General features: G+C 39.8%; 2 protein-coding genes across 4 annotated transcripts in view; one reads left to right on the top strand and one right to left on the bottom strand.

Annotated features, from left to right (window-relative positions):
* raver2 (ribonucleoprotein, PTB-binding 2) overlaps positions 1-7,027 on the top strand; it is a 97,476-nt gene extending 90,449 nt beyond the window's left edge. For both annotated transcript variants that reach the window (XM_034082052.2, XM_071202920.1), the window contains 4 exons: positions 352-459; positions 1,118-1,219; positions 3,760-3,972; positions 5,778-7,027. In XM_034082052.2, coding sequence (XP_033937943.1) covers positions 352-459; positions 1,118-1,219; positions 3,760-3,972; positions 5,778-5,918 — 564 coding nt within the window. In that variant the 3' untranslated portion in view covers positions 5,919-7,027. The remainder of the gene's footprint in view (positions 1-351; positions 460-1,117; positions 1,220-3,759; positions 3,973-5,777) is intronic.
* Positions 7,028-11,464: 4,437 nt separating this feature from the next.
* The window catches only part of jak1 (Janus kinase 1), a 52,627-nt gene continuing 48,662 nt past the window's right edge, over positions 11,465-15,429 (bottom strand). For both annotated transcript variants that reach the window (XM_071202919.1, XM_034081049.2), the window contains 3 exons: positions 14,501-14,618; positions 13,905-14,015; positions 11,465-12,921 (listed from right to left, as the gene is read on the bottom strand). In XM_071202919.1, coding sequence (XP_071059020.1) covers positions 12,802-12,921; positions 13,905-14,015; positions 14,501-14,618 — 349 coding nt within the window. In that variant the 3' untranslated portion in view covers positions 11,465-12,801. The remainder of the gene's footprint in view (positions 12,922-13,904; positions 14,016-14,500; positions 14,619-15,429) is intronic.

The following is a 15,429-nucleotide window of genomic DNA, read 5'->3' as shown; positions in this document are numbered from 1 at the left end:
CTTTCTGTCTTTCCTTCTTCTTTCTTTCACCGGTTTGTCTCAGCTCTCATCATTGTTATGCTTCCTCCAGCAGCAAGTGACATATCGGATATTTTCACAAAGGAGAGAACCACATTTTTAAATGTTAATTACAATCCACTAATCCAAACAAATTAATCCTTATTAGATAACCAATAAAACGGTCAGTTTACTTTTGCTACTATGACGAGACAAAGACGAGTAATGGAGGAGAGCTCTTTGTAGGAATAATACTTTATAAGTTAGAAAGAAAGAATAAAATAAAAAGGGACGTATAAATGAAGCAAAGACAAGAAAATCCCGAGCAAACATTAATCTGTCTTTGTGTCATAGGAGGCCATGCAGCAGTGGTACCAGCACTACCAAGCACAAGCCCAGAGCTACAGCGCCGCCGCTCAGCAGAACAACACGGCCACAGACTACAGCAAGGAGCACACACAGGTAACACACACGTATGTAACTGTGTGGGATGTAGCATGTATTTGTCTGTGTAAATCTATGATTTGTTTCAGGGTTCATGCAGGTCCTACAAATATACAATAACGTCTCTCTTGTATTAAAATGTCTTATACAACCTTTAACATTTTTGAAAAAGGCTTAAACCTAACTTGCCTTAAGCTGTAGTTGTATTTGTTACATTTTATTTCTCCAACAATAAGTTGATTGGTTTGAAATCTTTAATTTTCAAATACACAACATTTGTTTAATTCAGACCACAGAGAACAGCAGGTGGTTATGGGAGCTCAGAATACTTTCTCAGAAATTGAAGAGATCTTCTTCCTCACTGGAAGTATAGTAAAGCTCCCTCGAGCACTCAGTGGCTCTGTGATATTAAGTCTGTTCTAAATTTAGGGAAGATTAGATATTCAGGGGGAGCTAACTGATAAGTTCTATAATAAGTGGCAATATTTCCTTACTCTTTTTCAACTCTCTTCAATCCCTTGTTTGCTTTGTCTTCTTTTTTAGGGTTTTGACTTTAAATAGCATGTTAACACCTTAATGATTCAGAAAGTAATGCCTGTTTTTATTATGTATAGTTGATACTCATCAATTCCTTTACTTACTAAAAACTTTGTACAATTACCATCTTCTGTCCCAGGCTCCTCCAGTGACCACCTATGGGGATTACAACTCCTACATGCAGGCTGTCACTCAGTACTACTCTCAGCCTGCTGCAGCCAGCCAGGCCTACGTCAGCAAGGTACACACACACACACACACTCCCCAAACAATACATGCCCAGCATAGCCCTCAAAATGTCTTGAAAGCATGAGTAAGTGATCTATAATACCTGACCAGCTCCATATAAACCAGAAGCTCTTTAAAACTAAATCAAAACAACATCCTGTCCAGTTGTGTAAGTGATCTGAGCCGCGGCCTTCAGAGGAGCATGCTGGTATTTACATGTTTGTCTTTGACCTCTCTCTAAGACACTAATAGCCTGTTAGAGGGAACACATCACTCTGCACCCAGCAGCTGATAGCAGACAAGACCCGGCTTATCTGCCGCTATGGAGGCGGGCATGCTTGAAGACGCAGCCAGAGTGGCATTCTGGTCCATTGAGTGACTGTTGGTGGAGAAACAGATATCTCGGAGAAAATGACACGATGGATTCCTGACATTATTACAGCTTTACACCATATGATAAAATGCAATTCCGGTGATCGCATTGCAATCGGATAGAGTGTGCATGACCACATAAAAGTGAAGGTGAAAATGTGAGGACGGAATGTAATCCGATCAACCAAAGCACCTCTGGAACAGGATTTCCGTTAGCCGGTAATTACCGGTAACATTTATTAAAAACCCGTAAATTCAAAACCTGCCGGTCAAAATGTCCGGTAATAATTAGGGAGGCTCCGATCGATTGGCCGCCGATCATTATCGTCGATATTCACTCTTAATAGTTTGATCGGTGCTCTCTCTAAAGGCCGATCAGGAGAGCTGGATCTGATCGATATGGACATAAACGCGAGTGAAGTATAACCGGACGCGAGAGAGAGATCAGATCAGCTGCTGAGTCTGACGGAGACACGCAGCTCTGCGTGATCACCTGAAGCTCCGCCCACTGTTTAGCGAGCTGCATGAGATACAGACGGGCTGTCAGGAGAGGGAGGGAGGGAGAGGATCCGTTTCTCCTGTGTTATTATCCAATGTAAACTTTTGAATAATGTACTTTATCTACTATAAGTAGTTTGTTTGAATGTAATAATTATGTTGTTTGTGGAAGCGCATCATTTATTGAAAAATGAATCTGAACTTTTCAATCTATTACGATTATAAACTGAAGCAATATAAAAAAAATGACTCCCATTAACTGAGTTTTAAACATCAGCATATCCGGTGACGATTATAGTCCGCTAATTACCTGCTAACGGAAACTCTGCGACACAATTCTTATTATTATTATTGAAACATGACCGGTAAGTTTCAAATTTGTCCGGTAAAATAAATTATTTATGACGTACTGTAGTATACTTGAAATAGTGGCTCTGCAGCAGGTATACTCGACATTGAGAAACGGCCATGGTCTATCGTCCTTCTGTTTTTAGATAAGAATAAAACAAAAACTCTCCAGTATCAAAGACGTATTTCACTTCAGGGTGATAGCAGGACACCTTTTTTTCTAGTTTTGGCTGGTTTCCTTAAAAAAACAAGAAGCCCATGGCAACAACTTAGTGCTATTTTTTCTTTATTCTTGTCTTTATGATCACACATACACCGAACAGCAAACACAGTGAAATGTCAGCCTCCTGTCCACTCCAAAGGTGGAATGCAAACTGGCACTTCTCCAGGTACCAGCAACAGACTGAGCTACTGCCGTCCAACAGGCATAACAGACATACATTAAAGGTCACATATTATGCAAAATGCACTTCTTCATGTCTTTCATACATAAATATGTGTCCCCTCAGAGTTAAGAGATTTGGAAGGTTTCAGGAAGAATTACTCTCTCTCTCTTTTTGTCCTGATCCATTTATATAAAAACCTGTCTGAAAATGAGCTGATCAGATTTGGGCCACTTTGTGATGTCACAATTATTTTCACGGTTGTGCAACCATTAGCCAATATCCCTGAATCTCCTTCTCGAGCACCATCGTGTTTTTGTTTTTAAACCAATCACTTCTTAGAGGGGCCCGGGGAGTGGCAGCTCATTAGCATTTAAAGCTAAAGATACAGAATCAGCACTTTTGAAACAGAGGGGATTATGGGATGCTACAATGCATGATCTGTTTGGTATTTCATGCCAAACACTTCAGAGACATGTTATCTGAGACCTAAATATATTGTTAGAAAAGAGTATAATAGGGGACCTTTAAGGCATATAAGTGAGCCAGACTGAATGTGTCATCTGTCGACATAAGTATGTCTTATATTAGCAGTAAGGAGACAAGAAAGACACTTATACCGTAGGGCTCAGTCCACCAAGGCTGTATAACCGCCAGTGTAATTCCGATACGTCTGAAATGTAACGGGCTCTTCCTTGGCCCATGCCTCACCCTCGACCAAGTTTCATGAAAATCAGACAAGTAGTTTGTCAGTAATCGCGCTGACAAACAAACAAAACAGAAAACAAACCTCGGCAGGGATAATAAAAGAGCGTGAGTCCATTTATTTTTTTATAAAACAGATCCTAAAATGAAAGTGCTTCAGGAAACATTGTCTTTATTGTGCTGCTTCTGACTTGTAGTCTCAAGACAGTCAACCAGCTGGCGTTCAATATGTGTTTGTCTCTTCCAGGAGGTGGATGTGTGTAAGCCTCTCGGAGTGTCTCTGCACCCAGTCAGTAACGGCGCCCCCCCTCCCACGGCCGTCCTGCCAGCTGCTGCCGTGCTCCCTGCCTACAGCACCCTGCCTTTAATGCCCGGCTTCCTGGGGGCGCCACACCCTGCGGCCGCCGCACCCAGCCCCGTCACACACCCTGCAGCCCCCGACTGGAACACCTACTACTACGTGAGTATAGAAAATGCTCACTTAATACAGGATGAGACTCTTTAGGTACATATGTGAGCAGGGTTGGAGAGTTATAATTCTGAGGTACAATACTTAATAACTTGGATACTCACTACATTTCAAACTCAGGATTTTGAATGAGTATTTTGAAGTGAAATATATAACTATTTCTTCCTTACCTCTTCATCCATCACACTTGTAATAAAGGATGTGACATTTTAGTACCTCTGTGAGTGAAACTGGAGAAAACTCTTTTTTGGTTTTGCTTCTTTCTCTCTTGAAGTGATAGTTCAGAGCAACACAATCCCAACATTTCATTTTCCCGCTAACCACTTCAGGGTCTCCCCTATGACTGCTGATATTAGTGTGCAGTATTCGTTGTTGACAGTGGGTTGCTGGTGGATCACTGTTCAGCTCACTCATGTTCAGCAGAAAGAAGGATTTAGGTGTGATAAGCTTATCCTTAAACAAATGCCAAAGTAATATAAAACAGACACCTTTATGAATATGTATTTAAGGAGTGGTCTGCAGGAGTCACACAACTGTTGTTTACATTTGAAAACCTAGTTATTGAAACTCATGTATAGTACAAGGATTACTGTTGTTGATTCACAATATAAGCAAACAGAAAAGTCAATGAAAGGATTTTCATGTGAAGCAGAGACAGGAAGTGTTTATTGCGTTACCGGCTGTTGTAAATGCATTACTACCCAAATGATAAAACACTGACGAGGCTCTCAATCCGACTTGACTGCAGATAAAAGCAAGATACATTAGTGACAAACCTTGATGTCACCTTGCATGTCCTTTTATTATAAGTCTATTGGAGTGCTCACAATCCTTTTGGTGCACACTGCTTTCCTTTAGGGTCAAATGCCACCATTTTAAGGAACAGCGGCCGCGGACTGTGTGTGACCTTTTTGTCTAGGTTTTAAGGCTGTAACCACATTACAGCCTTAAAACACAGCCACAGTCCTCAAAGTCTAAGGACATGAAAGCTAATGAGAGAAGGAGAGGACTCGGAGAGAGAGGCAGAGAGCATCCAGACGCCTGAGCTAAGCCTTGTCTCTGGATAGATTTATATGTGTTTGTACAGACAGCTTCTGTGGCCCTCTCTCAGTGGAGAGAGCAACCTTTACACACACACACACACACACACACACACACACACACACACACACACACACACACACACACACACACACACACACACACACACACACACACACACACACACACACACACACACACACACAGAGGATGTGTGTGCATTTTTGTGAAATCCACAAGATTATTTCCAAATGTTTTGGAATCTCTTTCTTTCTTTAGCCAAAGCAAGGCAAGTTTATTTATATAGCACCTTTCAACACATGGCAATGCAAAGTGCTTTACAAAAATGAAAGACATTAAGAGCATTAAGAAACATATTATAAACTGGCATTTAAAAACAAAGATAATAGTACTTTAGTTTAACTCCAGTTTGAGGTATCAACCAATTTGATCAGGTAGTCTAGACATTAAGACTCCCATATGTTTGACGAATCATTAATCAGCAAGAGAGTAAGTTAAATAAAAGGTCAGTCTGAAAAATATAGTTACAAAGAAAATTCTATAAATATACTATGACATTTTCTTTGATGTTTAAGAAAAAGTATTGAAGTTTGATGGCATTTTCTTTAAAATAATTACAATCCAACACACAACATGAGACATCCATCAGGCAGTGAAACAGCAGTAACATTGATCCTTTTAGACTTTTAAATATTACAAAACATAATTTCTTCACCCCTAACTCTTCCCTTCAGAACCAGACACGGGGTCATAAGAGGGAGTACCCTCAGCTGGCGGTGCAGGAAGTGACAGCATCAGACGGCGCCTACATCGGGCAGCACTCCCAGGGCCTTGGAGGGCAGTACGCTGACTACTTTAAGAGGAAGAGGCTCTAAAATGAACCAAACCACCTTGAAGCCTAAAGCTTATGGAGGGAATCCGCTGGATGCCACAGCTCCCTCTAGTGGCCTTTCTGTGGCTGCCATTTTGCATCCCTACAGTAGGTATTGAGTTTAATAGAATTAGGGGTTGCAAATGGCTAAAGTGAAAGTAAGCCATAGTGCTCTTCTTTGATCCTGGCACTTATGTACACACACACACACACACACACACACACACACACACACACACACACACACACACACACACACACACACACACACACACACACACGCACATAGCCACAAACACGGTGTTGCTTTTGTCCTGTTCAAGCCTTAACTTTACTCTTTAACTTAAACTGTTGTTTCTCAGTCAGTGTGTGAACTGTACTCAAATAATATTATCTTGTACATTTTTCTAATATAATGTAAACTAAAGTATACTGTATCTGTACGTATAAGCTGCTTTTGTATCTGCAGCCAGGCGATCTGTGTGTCTGCCGGCTGAAACTGTCAGGTGTCTCTCTCTCTCTCTCTCTCTCTCTCTCTCTGCTTTCAAACCCGCGCTTTGATCCGTCAGTCGAGCTGACATCTGTTTGTACCAGCTTCAGTGTCTTTTCTTTGTATTGCCCAGGTTTCCTCTGTTATATCTCTCCCCGTGGACATTAAAGGTGGGGTTGGTAAGTTTGAGAAACCGGCTCGAGATACACTTGTTGTTATATTCCATGGAATGCTCTTAACATCCCGATAGCAATAAATATCTTTAGTGCTTTGACAAAAAATCCATAAAAAGATGTCATCTGTGGAAGCCGTAGTACTGTAAAAAGCACGACCAATCATCTGAGCCGGCCCGGCTAAAATAACTGGATGGCCTACCTGCCTGTCAGCCTTCCATCGGGGCACAAACTTATCTCGTGCCCTCATTGGTCATGTGCGCGTTCGTGTGTGTTGGAGGAGGGACTGTGTAAGAAAGTGGCTGATTTTTTCCGGCTGTGTATTTTCAAATTCTAGCGCACTCGAGCTGGTTTCTCCACAATTACCTACCCCACCTTTAAGAGTGTGTGTGTGTGTGTGTGTGTGTGTGTGTGTGTGTGTGTGTGTGTGTGTGTGTGTGTGTGTGTGTGTGTGTGTGTGTGTGTGTGTGTGTGTGTGTGTGTGTGTGTGTGTGTGTGTGTGTGTGTGTGTGTGTGTGTGTGTGTGTGTGTGTGTGTGTGTGTGTGGTGTGTGTGTGTGTGTGTGTGTGTGTGTGTGTGTGTGTGTGTGTGTGTGTGTGTGTGTGTGTGTTTATGCCTGTTGATATGCTGTTTCTGTAGGAAGTGTCAGCCATTTCAATCCCAAGGTTTGGGAGCACATCAGGAAAAAAGAGAAAGGGCCTGATCCAATCAAGGCCCTTTATTGTGGTGACTTTACAATAGCTTCCCTTATCGAATGGACCTTTCTTTATAAAGACAGGACAGAAAATAAAAGGCTGCTGTAAATACAGTGTGTAATACAGAATATATAAAGCCATGCGTAACAGACAATATTACAATGATAAACGTTTCCCAGCTCTTTTGAGCGTATTGTACTACACGAATGACAGGAACACATTTACTGCGTGTACAACCCTTTTTTTTTATCTATACTGTTATATCTTTGTAATATAATAATATTCCAAGGCAATTTATCAATATTAAATCAAATTGTGTTAAATGTATTTATCTGGTTTGGTTTTTAACATTAAGCCAAATATTAGAAGTCCTTTCTCTTCTATCTCTCTGTCGTAACAGATTGGGGTGTTTTTGGGAAGATCTGTCGGATTGTAACTGAAGCTTTACTTTTATTTCTAGCTGCAATTTGAATATTAAGCCTGCCAGTTTGTCCTAAATCAATACTACATACTGACTCAAAGCTGTTTTGTATTATGTAGTTTGCACTGTTAAAGTGCCAAAGGAAAGTATTTTAAAACCACTTAGCATGTATTTGAAAAACACGCAAATTGAGCAGCTTTCCAAAGATTGGGGGAAAAAATCAATCAATTGGTTGATAGTTGTGAATCTTCTCCAGAATTAAAACCAAACAAATCAATCTTTTGAAAAACATGAAGCTTCTGTGTAATTCTCTTTGTGAATGATGGTGATATTCCAAATTTCCCGTCACTATATGTTTTTGTATATTGTTTGCCACAGTATACTATAACAATACAAAGTATACAATACATATTTATATATTCTTTTGGTATAGTGTGAGATTGGGACACATTTAATTTCGTTTTTGGGACTTTAGTATCAAACATTTGTAGCTCTTTTCTTGCTTTTTGCTCATCACATGCTACTATAACGAGCCACTGTGATATTTAGTTGTTATCAATGGGCAGTTTTTATAGAGAAAAAGCAACTATTACCTATGATCTTCCCGTAGCTCATTTCTTGCCAACTGTTTTTAAAACCTAACAGATAATGTTTGTATGCATACTTTGTGAAAATAGACTAGTTAGATGCTTTGATTTGTTAGAGCAAAGGCTGTGAATTATACTCCATGTCCACAAGGTTTGATGTTGTTCATTTAGGAGAGCGATTGGTATTTTAATATTACGGCATTGACATTAGCTTTTCTTTTATGTGCACAAACCGGCAATAACTAAGGCTCCTTCTACTGTAGAAAGTTGAATGTAAAATGTAAATTTTTCTAAATTCCTCACACAGTATTAAACTCCTACGTAATGGTAACAGCTTTCTTTCCCTGTTTGTATGTGTTTTCGTATTCTGCTCTTATCTGATTATATATCACAGAGAAGAGTGCTACTTGCATCGTCATGGCAACAACGCTCACACACTGTGAAAGCCAATAGCAGGTGGGATCAGATAATGCCAATACATCAGGATAGCCCAGATACGATGACTGGCTGTAACAGGAAGTGCGTGATGTACGCACGGACACAATGGTTATGGTATCCGTGTTGGTGCACTGGGCAGGATTTTATTCAGGACTAATAAAACAGCTTAACATTAAACTAAAGGTGGATACATATTCCTCTATTATTTGAATCTGTGTCGACTCTTGCTGTCAATTTGACCTAAAAGTGTTTCATTGTTTGTTTTAAGTTTCTAGTAAACCCTTTTAACATGAAACTGTGATATATTTTTAAAGCCTGCATCCATATCATATTTTATGGAATCAGTAAATGCAGGCGTGTTTGTTTCTGTGGGTGTGAATCTCTAAAAATGTAGTTTTAGCAGGTAATGGGGGCGAGGAGAGAGGAAACGAAAACAACTCCAGCTGCTCAGCCTGCAGGGATTTAGATTTGACTTTTCAATATTGTGGCTTTCTCTCCTTCTGTCTGCCAGACTCCTGTGGAGCTGTCACACTCCAACACACAGGAAATGTCTCCTGGTATTTCTGTTAGCTGGACTTTCACACTACTTTACCTGGTGTGATCCAAATCAATATGAATGCATTTTTGTCTTTTTGTGATTCTTACCATACCTTCCGTAGAGTACATGGCCCTCCTCACAGTTTGCATTTTCCATGAAGGCCAAATGACAAGCATCAACCCCCCCCTGGTGAGCAGATATCTGACGGCAGTCTAATTGTACACTCACATTCATAAGGTCACAGTTGGAGCCTCCGAAGCTGTCCGTCACAGGATCTGCAAATGTCTCTGTTTAGTGCAGAGTCATCCTGCTAAATCTGCACATCTGTTTTCTGCCCAGAGCCCATTTGACTTGAATGAGGACGTACATTTCAAAGACTGCTAAAAAAAACCTCAAATTCTTCTAATTTTGCATGGTTTTTTAGTTGTTATCAAACGGCACACAAGTATGAGTTAATAATGCATTTGTTTGGGACTATTTTCAGATGTGCAGTATCAATATGAATGCATACGTAGTGCAGATTTCCCAGTGATATGTCTTTAATGTTTTTAAAGAACAATAGTGCTCTATAACACAGAAAAACTATGTTCATATAAAAACAGAACTTGTTAGACGAACCAATAATATGTGGCTCTTGGTCTTTTCATGGCATTTCTTAATATTCAGAAACATCTGGAATATTATCCTATAGGTTATGCTTTAAATGAACTTGTGATGACATAAACGACACCAGTATCACAGCTACGTTTCTATTATTTACCATGAGCGTTGTCCTGATTCAGTCTTACAAAAGTCAATACTTCATTGATCGTTGGGTCATCCGGGCTTTACACTGGCAATGGAAATGTGATCTTTTTTTAACACATTTTGCAGAAACAAGGTGTTTTAAAACACACTGGTCAGATATTTACCTTTTTATAAATTCAAGCGATCTAGTGATGCAATGAGCGGTTGTTTGGTACTTGTTTGTGGTCCCATTACATCATTTATTTTCATCCCCATGGCTAACATCATACTTCTTTTGAAAATAAAAGCGTTGCTTAGTTTTGTTTCACAGGTCCTGTTGTGCTTGTAGTTCTGCTCCCAAATGATTGGTTTTCATTTTTGCATTTGTCTAGTTCTAAGCCTTCAAATACTTTTGTAGAAAGATCAAAGGATCGATCTTTAATTGAACTGAATGATGTTGCAAATTATCTTTAATCCATTAAATAACATTTAAATTTCTGTCTTTCTTATTTGGGAAACATGGAGTTTATAGGTTGATGGAGAAAGCATTGTGTCTGGATGCTTTTCTCCCTGTGCCACCAATCAGACGTGAAGTCCTCATGATGATTGTACCCAAAGGTTCCCCAGAAGTGACACAGCACACACACATTTATCTTTCTGTGTAAATGCAGATGATCTTTTTTGTTAATAGTAATATGACATACAAAAATGCTGTTGGTTTCAAAGGATGCTCTTTTCCATCATAACAGAAAGTCTCATTTGTAGTCTTGTAGTTTAGTTGTGATTTTCTTCTAGCTGTATCACTTCAGGTTCAAATCCAGACTTTTCTGTTGTGTAAACGGAGCGTCCTCTAAGCTTCAGAGCATCGCTATGTTCCAGGAAGGATTCTGCGTATTTCAGTCAGCCTGGACTTTTTTTTGTGTGTGTGTGTGTGAACATATTCAAATTTTTCTAAATCTACATTTGCTGTGCTTCTGTAAACAGTTTTTTTTGCATATGTGGATTATTTTCTGACCTTAAATATACTGTAGATTTTTGCTACATTTTATATCACACTGACATTGCCATCGATTTATTGTGAATAAGGTATGAGAGCAATTTTAGCATGCCTATTTAAAACTGAAATGAATAGAACAAACTGTTTTCATTAGTTAATTATATATCGCATTTGGACTGACGCAGACAGAACCCAAAAAACATTGATTTTATTTATTTTTTCATTGTGTATTTATGGATACTTTTACCTTCCATATTCATATGTGTGTCTTATTTTCGAAAAATATTTATTTTTCTTATTTTGAGTAAAAGGAATTGTCTTTTAAATTCCTAAATAAAATGTGGACTGAAGCACAATTGTGTCTTTTGTTTTACAGTTTTTCCACGCTTTCCACAGTAAAGCAAATGAACTTTTCTTGAAAGTCTGAGTGAAATAAAACGGCTAAAGTCGAAACAAAAAGAAACTGCTCATACCATTTCACAAACTCGCAGATAAAATACATTTTTTATGAATATTCTGGCATATTGGATAGAAATTACACATACCTAATTATGAAAGTCACAAAAAGAAAAATATATATTTTGCTGAACATAAAATGCCATGTGAATAATCCATGATCAATATTCTCTCTTGAAACTGTCTGAAGTCCTTGCATATACAATCCTAACCATGGCTCTTTTGTTTTTGCAATATTCTGTATAGTATAGACATTTGATAATATATTGTTTTGAAAGCAACACAAACAGTAGAGTAGTGAAGTGATACTGCCCTCAAGTGTCTCTCCCAGGTACTTAAAGAGTTCAATTACATTTAGAACAGAACAAAAACTGAACTACCTCCAACTATAACTCGGTGCAATATATGTGATGTCTGCAGATTTGAAGAAACCATATGGAAAATGAGACATTAGTCAAATAAAAAGTAGATTTCCTGCTTGTTTGCAGATACAGCTCTTTGACAGAGAAAGTGCTCTCATTTGTGTCCGGCCACGAACTAAATATCTAGTGATCTGTGGAATAATTCCTCGATTCATTTGTCTAATGTTTGAAAATGAGGAAAAATGCTTTTAACAATGTTATGAAACGTAAGATATCTCCAAATAGCTTGACAGTATAAAACTAATAAAAGCAGAAACTCCCCAAGAACAAAGGGTTTTGCATTATAGCTAAAAAGGAAAAACATCTAATGTCAACAACAAAGTGAAAAAAACATTACTGACTCTTTAAGCCAGTTTTTAGAGACTGCGTCTGCACTTCATTAACACATCTGCCACAGATCGCTCTGATCTCTCCGTCTCTCACTACAAAAATAAAAAATCATGGGATTTCCTCCCGACAGGAGTCCATGAGACATGTTGAAAAACACACCATCAGTGTCTGTGTTAATGCCTGTGTCCATCCATCCAAACAACGACTCTCTGCTCGGCCTCCATCTTCCAAGCGTCCATCAGTAAGAGTCCACATGATTATAAAGGCCTTCGGCGCACATTACGGAGCAGCGAGTTTGACATTTGTGGCGACGCGGACAGTTCAATCCCTTAGATACACTTGGAAGTCCTTTTGTAAGATATAACGGCACATTTAGCGTGAGCTAAGGCTACATATATATGTACTTGTTTCATCCAGAATAAAATGAGGAAACATCGAAATAAAAAAACATAGTAAAATGACAGATGGGACAATACGTTTTTTCAGGGTTGTTGAAGGTTTGTGTGAAGCTCTGATTCTTCAGGACTGTCTTTCAGCCAAATGAAGCGACACATGCAGATCCAGATCTGGGGTCTGCAGGCAGAAGATAACTTCCCTTCCAAACTTGAGGCGGTTTAAATGTGGTTCTGAGGCTGGAGCTGCTGCTGCATGCTGCTCAGCTCCTCCACCAGGCGCTCGAAGGTGATTCTCCTCTCCGGCTTGTGCTCCCAGCACTTGCGCATCAGCTCGTACACCTGAGAACAAGAACAGTGTTACTGTAGACAACAGGTGGTGGAGATGTAAAAACCTAACAAAGGAAGAAACTGCAGTATCAGCATGTTCTATTATACTGCTGCTATAAAGTTGTTCAGTGTATGTCAGTTTGAAGGTGACGAGGGGATTTGCATCTAATACTGGGAACGTTTTTCAGGGTTTTTTGCTGATTCCCTAAATGTAATAACTACTGGATATGCCCTCACCGCTTGACAAGCCAGACAGGCACACTAATTGGTTCTATTTACTAATTTAACAACGTTTAAAATATCAATACAAATATTGATGACCAACGGCCTCCTTTGCATGCCACTGTGTTTGCAGGCTTGTGTCCAGACAACTAAAACTAGCCTATACATCAAGTGTACATACATTAGGAGAGTAATTGCTCAGGAAATGTCCGTTTTTTTTTTGGTGACATATTTAAATGACATAGTAGGCCTATAATATGACCTTTTTTTGTGGCACACTATAATATGGCATTTTTATAAATTGTATATGAATGACTTAAAATGCCATGAATCAAATACTAAACTGTGACTCTTTTAGAATTTTTAAGACAGTTACAAATGTTAATTTTTGGTAACATTTGACTTTTGTTTCAATGTTTATATACCAACAAATATTATTTTAGGCATTCAGAGCATTAATATAAAAAAAGATGTTGGGGGTAGAAGGAATGAGAGTACAAAAGAATATACAAGTTGCATTATTTACTATGATTCTTTTTAAATGAGAGGTAAAAGAGAACATGTTATTAATTGCCATTTTTAATTTCTTTTTCCTCTCCAACACCTCAGACCTAGTATACATAAGAAGCTGTTTCGTCATTGTTTGCTCCTCACCTGTGATCAAACATTCAAACAGTTTTGAGTTTTTCTTCCCTTCTTTTACTTTTCTTTCCATTTGTGGTCTAAAGTCTGTGTGGATGCTATCATTGTGTTGTCATGGTGATGAGACTTACAGGCTCAGGACAGCCCTCAGGACGAGGCAGCCTCCCCTCAGCCTCCAACACCTTCACCAGGCGGATGATGGTCATCTGTCCTTGAGTTCGACCAATCATATCAAGGAAGAGCTGCATGGGAGACAAGAGCCAGTTATAAAAGAAACGACGTGCAATGCTTTTCAATGAATCGTGAAACATCAAAGTAAAACTCCAGTGCAGATTTAATAGCTCTGTTTTTTTCATTCCTTTTTACAGATCTCTTTTTTGAAATGTCCTTGACCTGTGCTGATCTTTAATACCAATTGGCTTCCAGCAACAGTGACCGGTAAAGCAGGATAACAGTGGCAGTTAGAAGCTGGATGTAAATGGAAGATCTTCATGATAGCTCTTAGCTCCCGGTGGAGTCCGTCGCCTGGCGCTTTGGCCAGCGACTGACACCATCTGCCACAGACAAACGACTGTGTGATTAAAGCCGTGGTAAAAACATGTCTTATTCTCTGCAAGAGCGGTACAGTGTGTGTGATGTGTAGTTAATGTTGACTTATCATCCGAGCCACTTAAAACACACAGCAAGGGTTAGAGGTTGGATGTCTGTGTGAGGGTGTAGAACTGACCGTCATCGGGCTCTTGGAGGATTCGCAGTAGGTGATGAGTTCGTACATGGTCACCCCGAAGGACCAGACGTCTGACGCCAGGTAGAACTTGCAGTGAGTCAGACACTCTGGAGCATACCTGAACAACAACAGAACATGTTAGAAGAAGAGCATGAACACTTGTACAGCTTCAGAGAGAAAAAGGCAAAAACAGCACATTTTAAATGCTGAAGGAAACTTCTATAACGGAGCGTCCACACTACAGCTTCAAAAATAGCTTGGAGCTGGGCGTGTCTGGAGCTTGGGGATTTTATTCAAGCAACACGACCAACAACCAATCACATGAATCTCCCGCCCCCGACATACAAAGCAAAAACCCCCGGGGATTTTATGGGAGCAATATATATATATAAACTCCCCAAACAGGCGAAAACCTACCAGTTTCCCCCACTGTCTCTGCCACCTCCCTCCATGCCTGGTTCCTCCGGTTTGTATCCCGGGAGGTGAAGAGGGTCTGGTCATACAAAACCGGGTGATTGCTACGGCGATAATTAGTTTCTCCTCCGACTTTTTTTGAAATATAGAAATGAACGGCGGGATATCTCTCCCAGCTTAGACGCGGTTTGATTGGCTACAGCTTCAGCTGTCAGATTTTGGGAAACGGGATTTGATTGGCTGGCGCTGGCTACTCCGGCGTCTCCGGCGACAGAAGTTGAACAATGTGAGACGGACTGCTCAGCTACCCACAATTCAGTTCGGCGAAAAAGCGCGGCTACGTGACGTCACCCCATTGAAAGTGAATGGGCAGATTGGAGCTTTCGACGCTGTCGACGCTGTAGACGCTGTAGTGTAGACGGGCCGTAATGTTCTACTTTTTTGGAAATGTTTTGTCCGTGCAGAATAAAAAAATAACCTGGATTATTGCAGTGTACAATCGATTTGTACTCAGC

The sequence above is a fragment of the Pseudochaenichthys georgianus genome, chromosome 4 (assembly GCF_902827115.2).
Source record: "Pseudochaenichthys georgianus chromosome 4, fPseGeo1.2, whole genome shotgun sequence".
Taxonomy (NCBI): Eukaryota; Metazoa; Chordata; class Actinopteri; order Perciformes; family Channichthyidae; genus Pseudochaenichthys; species Pseudochaenichthys georgianus.
Note: the sequence above shows the minus strand (reverse complement) of the source record. Positions and strands in the feature narration are given on the sequence as shown.